We start from the raw sequence: 5,827 nt of genomic DNA on the forward strand, positions 1-5,827 counted from the left end.
ATGTTATTTGTTTGGTATCAAAACTCTAATATCATTATTGACAAAACGATATACATTTAATTTGTCATAAAAGGTACAGTAACTAGGTCGGAGGTCAGACGGTCACCTCTACAGGATGTATTAAACGGTATGTATTTTCCCGTTTGTTTTAACTTTGTAATATTAATTTTTAGGTGGCAGGACTCTTACTTATACTTTAAATAAATTAGGTACAAGACAATGCAACAAGAGGTCATTCATGAATGATGGAAAAGACCATAGTCAAGATAATGAGGTCAATCGCGATTTGTTTCAAGATTTTGAAGAAGTATGCACTACTAATCGCATAACTCCGGTGCAAGAGGAATATAGTTGTGGTAAGTTCAATATCCACTAACATGTGAAAAATATGTGCTTTACAATCTTAAGAGGCCATTGTATGTAGTTAGTTGTTTAACTACAGTTAGTTTTTTATTCTTATTTTAGAAGGATTGGTTGGAATTGAGCAGCAAACTATACAACATATTCCTAATGGTAATTGATTTATTATTACCTAGCTTCTGTCAATTAAAAATTTATTCAGTTGTACATTATTATTTAACTAACTAATGTATCCATGTAGTTGAATACAAAGATCTTGGGGATGCAAGTAACACCTGTCAACATTGTGGAGCTCTATTTTGGTACGACGAGCGGATCAACAAAACAGTTGTTTACGGCATGCCAAAATATTCAATGTGTTGCAACAGTGGTAAGATCAAATTGCCACCAACCATGAGGCCACCGAATGCAATTTACAATTTGTTTTTTGGAGAAGGAGAAAAAAACAAGCAATTCCTACAAAATATTAGAACATACAATAGCATGTTTTGCTTCACGTCCATGGGTGGTAAGATAGATCGGGGCGTGAACAAGAATGGTGGTCCACCTGTTTTCCGGATCAATGGCCAGAACTTCCATTACATTGGTAGTCTCCTGCCGGTAGACGGGAAAAGACCACATTTTGCACAGTTGTATATATATGATACTAATAATGAACTGAGTAATTGTATCAATTCTGTGAGGTACGTCCCTGTTATTTACTTCTAAATATAAGTTCTACAATATTTGTATCCAAATGAGTTTTTAGCAACTTCTAATATTTTTTGTCGTATGCTAGGCAAGATGGTGACCAAAATGGCATCCATGTTGAGATTGTGAATGATATCCAACAAGTTTTGGATACCAGTAATGTATTAGTCAAGTCATTCCTCATGGCACGATCTGAGCTGCAAAAGAATCCGCTTGCTGAGGTAAAAATTAAATTGCTAGGGAAGAGGTCAAAGGATGCAAGAACATACAATTTGCCGCAGGTTTCGGAAGTTGCAGCCTTAATTGTGGGTGACATTGATACAAATATTGGAGAACGTGACATTATGGTCGAAACCAAGAGCGGCCTATTGCAACGAATTAGTGAGTTGAATCCAGCATACCTCCCAATGCAATACCCTTTACTCTTTCCGTATGGTGAGGACGGATACAGGGAAGACATTCCCTTCTCTACATTAAAAGGAAACACAAGTGCTGGCCGTCAAAGGATAAGTCCTCGAGAATATTTTGCATACCGTATACAGTCAAGGTTATCTGAGGTATCTACTTTATTGCATTCAAAGAGGTTATTCCAACAATTTTTGGTAGATGCCTATACAATGGTTGAGTCAGGAAGGTTAATCTATATAAGGACACACCAAAAAAGTTTGAGGTGTGAATCGTATAATTGCTTGAATGATGCATTAACACGCGGTGAAGTTGACCCCACTACTCAAGGAAAGAGGATAATATTGCCTTCAAGTTTTACAGGGGGTGCTAGATACATGATTCAAAATTATCAGGACGCTATGGCTATATGTAGATTGGTTGGATATCCAGATCTGTTTATCACATTCACCTGCAACCCCAAGTGGCCCGAGGTACAACGCTTCTTGAAGGATCGAAAGTTAAAAGCTGAAGATCGTCCTGACATAATATGTAGATTATTCAAAATGAAATTGGATGCTCTAATCTCAGATTGTCGGAAGAACAAGTTATTTGGGCCAGTGATGGGAGGTACGTAAATTACATGCCACTATTTAATTAAAACAGTTCATATAGATAAATGTTAGAATTTTTTTGCCATTCGTAATGTTTCTTTTTTTTTTTTTTTTTTTTTTTACCAGTTATATATACCATAGAGTTTCAAAAAAGAGGTTTGCCGCATGCTCATATCCTGTTGTTTCTTGATAAAGTCAATGGACATCATAATGTTGACAATTTGGACAACATTATTTCCGCTGAGCTGCCTGATCAAGAAGCTGACGCAGAATACTTCAAAGCAGTTGAGGAGTTTATGATGTATGGACCTTGTGGGAAAGCCAGATTCAGTTCTCCCTGTATGGCAAATGGTAAATGTACTAAACATTTTCCCAAAAAGTTTGTTAATTGCTCAACTTTTGATGAGGATGGCTATCCTATATATCGGAGAAGAGACAATGGTCGTTCTGTGACGCGCAATGGGATTGACTTGGATAATAGGTACGTGGTACCACACAATAGGCATTTGTTGTTAAAGTATAGGGCTCATATTAATGTTGAATGGTGTAATCAGTCCCGTTCAATCAAATACCTATTCAAGTACGTGAACAGGGGTCATGACAGGGTAACAACAGAGTTTTACAGAACCAGCAATGATCAAGATGGTGCACAAGTTCTGGATGAAATTAGTATGTACTATGATTGTAGGTACATATCTCCGTGTGAAGCATCATGGCGGTTGTTCGGTTTTGATATACAGTTTAGGACACCATCAGTGGAACGATTAAGCTTTCACTTGCCGAACCAACAAAGTGTTGTTTTCGCAGATGATGACCCCGTTGATAACATACTCAGTCGGCCAACAATCTTGCAAAGCATGTTCCTAGAATGGTTCGAGGCAAATAAAAACTTCCCAGAAGCAAGAAAGTTGACATATGCTGAAATGCCAACAAAGTTTGTGTGGAAGAAAGATATTCGAAAATGGCAGCCTAGAAAAAGAGGATTCTCTATCGGTAGAGTTTTCTATGTGCCTCCTGGATCAGGGGAAATCTTTTATTTAAGGTGTCTGTTGAATAAGGTCAAAGGTCCAACAAGTTATTTAGATATAAAAACAGTGGATGGTGTCCAATATGATTCTTTTAGGGATGCGTGTTGTGCAAGAGGATTAGTAGATGACGACAGGGAGTATGTTTATGCTATAGAAGAAGCAAGTCATTGGGCCACAGCTGTGAATCTTAGAAGATTATTTGTCACTCTCTTGATGACTAACTCAATAGCAAAACCAGAGGTGGTTTGGGAGGCTGCGTGGATTCATTTGTCAGATGATGCACAATTCAAGATTAGTGAACAATTGGGAAAGCCAGGTATTAAATTATTCCATTCTTACTCTTATAGTTCTATTTTACAACAAAAGTTTTACACGTAGTGTAAATAATATTGTCACAGATTGGATTATATCTGAAGATGAGAAGAAGAATTTTGCACTTACGGAGATTGAAATAATGCTTTCAGCTATGGGAAAAAGTTTGAAAGACTTTCCGGGGATGCCGATAGCCGATTTAGTTAATCACTGCAGAACAATCAATCGGTTGATACAGGAGGAATTGGCATATGATGCTACTGCAATGAAGGAAGAGAATGATGCTTTGGTGGATAAACTAACTGAAGAGCAAAGAACAATATATGACAATGTTTTGAAAGATGCTGAGAATAATCTTGGAGGACTATTTTTTGTTTATGGATATGGAGGAACGGGTAAAACATTCTTGTGGAGAGCATTATCTTCTGCTATAAGGTCAAAGGGTGAGATAGTACTGAATGTTGCATCAAGTGGCATAGCTTCCCTTCTATTACCAGGTGGTAGGACTGCACATTCAAGGTTTGCCATTCCGATCGCTGTTAATGAAGATTCAACCTGCAATATCAGCCAAAACAGTCCTTTGGCACACTTGATCGTGCAAAGCAGGTTGATCATTTGGGATGAGGCTCCAATGATGCATAAATTCTGTTTTGAAGCGTTGGACCGATCTATGAGAGATATAATGCGTGTCAAAAATCATAACAGCTTCGATATGCCTTTTGGTGGAAAAACAGTGGTGTTAGGTGGAGATTTCAGACAAATTCTACCAGTCATTCCAAAGGGCACCAGACAAGATATTGTGCGAGCAACTATAAATTCATCCTATCTTTGGAGAAGCTGTAAAGTTTTTAGGTTAACAAAAAATCTAAGGCTTAGATCTTTGAGATCAGATAGTGAAGTTCAAGAGATTGCTGATTTTGCAAAGTGGATTGCTAATATAGGTGATGGAACCATTGGTGATTCAATGGATGGAGAATCTGAGATACAGATTCCCGATCAATTTTTGCTCAGTTGTGGAGATGATCCTATTGCTACAATTGTTGATAGTACTTTCCCTATGTTTCGCAGTGGCCACAGAGATAATGAGTACCTAAAAGATCGTGCCATACTTGCACCTACTTTGGATGTTGTAGATACAGTCAACGAATACATGAATGACTATAACAATGCTGAAGGAAGGACCTATATCAGTTGTGACTCCGTATGCAAATCTGATTCTAATGTTGACATGCTGGCGGACCTGCACACACCGGAGTTTTTAAATGGATTACGATGTTCGGGAGTTCCAAATCACTCATTGACTCTCAAAGTTGGCTCGCCAGTGATGCTGTTAAGAAATATTGATCACTCACTGGGGTTGTGCAATGGGACAAGGATGATTATTTCAAAGTTAGCGGATCATGTTTTAGAAGCTAAAATACTCTCTGGATCAAGTGCTGGTACGAAGGTCTTAATTCCAAGGATGTCCTTAACACCTTCGGATCCAAGATTGCCTTTTAAATTCCAAAGAAAGCAATTTCCGCTAATGTTGTCATATGCCATGACAATAAATAAAAGCCAGGGCCAAACACTATCTAATGTGGGTTTGTTTTTGAAGAGGCCGGTTTTTAATCATGGTCAAATGTACGTAGCATTGTCAAGAGTTAGTAATCCTAACGGATTAAAAATACTTATCTCAGACGAAAATGTACAATAAAAAAATACGACTACAAATGTCGTATATAAAGAAGTATTCAATAATGTTTAATACATACTATATGTTTTGCAGAAGTATATATATATTTTTTAAGGAATTAATTTATATTAGATGTTTTACATATATTGCCGTGCAACGCACGGGTGGAACTACTAGTAATAATAATAATAATAGTTTTATTACCTTAAATAAATAAATTATTATACTTTCCTTTTGAATTAGTATTTTCTACCTATAAATACAATGGCTTCTTCAATCAAAGAATCTCAGACTCATCTCTCTGCTTTCTTTTTGTATGAATTTTTTACATTTTTCTAACTATATTCTCACGTACTTCAATATGTTTTGCAGTTTATGAACCATATTGGTTTAGGTTTTATGGAAGATTGTAGAGATGAGATCGAGGATGATAAAGACGGTAATTTTGATGATTTTGTAAGATTTTCTGAAACTTAGAGTTAGTATGCTAATTTCGAGATTTGTACATGCCATTCAAGTTTCTATGTTTTTTTTAACAAGCATAGTTCATTTTACAGCATTTTTTTATAATTAATATATATATATATATATATATATATATATATATATATATATATAAATAAATAAATAAATAAATATATATATATATATATATATATATCTTCGTAGTATAATATAATATAATAATAATAATAATGTTATTAACTTAAATAAATAAATAAATTATTATTCTTTCCTTTTAAATTAGTATTTTCTACCTATAA

At 35.7% G+C, this 5,827-nt stretch overlaps 1 protein-coding gene across 1 annotated transcript; it reads left to right on the forward strand.

Moving 5' to 3' along the window:
- Nucleotides 1–861: 861 nt before the first annotated feature.
- Nucleotides 862–5,476, forward strand: LOC109167546. Its single transcript, XM_019316569.1, has 5 exons — nt 862–1,043; nt 1,139–2,064; nt 2,244–3,392; nt 3,475–4,827; nt 5,436–5,476. Exons 1-5 carry the CDS (start codon nt 862–864, stop codon nt 5,474–5,476), a joined length of 3,651 nt encoding a protein of 1,216 aa, XP_019172114.1.
- Nucleotides 5,477–5,827: the final 351 nt, after the last annotated feature.

This window comes from Ipomoea nil, unplaced genomic scaffold (genome assembly GCF_001879475.1).
Source record: "Ipomoea nil cultivar Tokyo-kokei standard unplaced genomic scaffold, Asagao_1.1 scaffold3169, whole genome shotgun sequence".
Lineage (NCBI taxonomy): Eukaryota > Viridiplantae > Streptophyta > Magnoliopsida > Solanales > Convolvulaceae > Ipomoea > Ipomoea nil.

Bases quoted from the DNA above. Each gene is read 5' to 3' on its own strand.
- LOC109167546 (XM_019316569.1), top strand. From the start codon at position 862: ATGGGTGGTAAGATAGATCGGGGCGTGAACAAGAATGGTGGTCCACCT. The intron at 2,065-2,243 runs GTACGTAAATTA...TTCTTGATAAAG, and splicing joins ATTTGGGCCAGTGATGGGAG to TCAATGGACATCATAATGTT. The intron at 4,828-5,435 runs GTACGAAGGTCT...TATGTTTTGCAG, and splicing joins ACTCTCTGGATCAAGTGCTG to TTTATGAACCATATTGGTTT.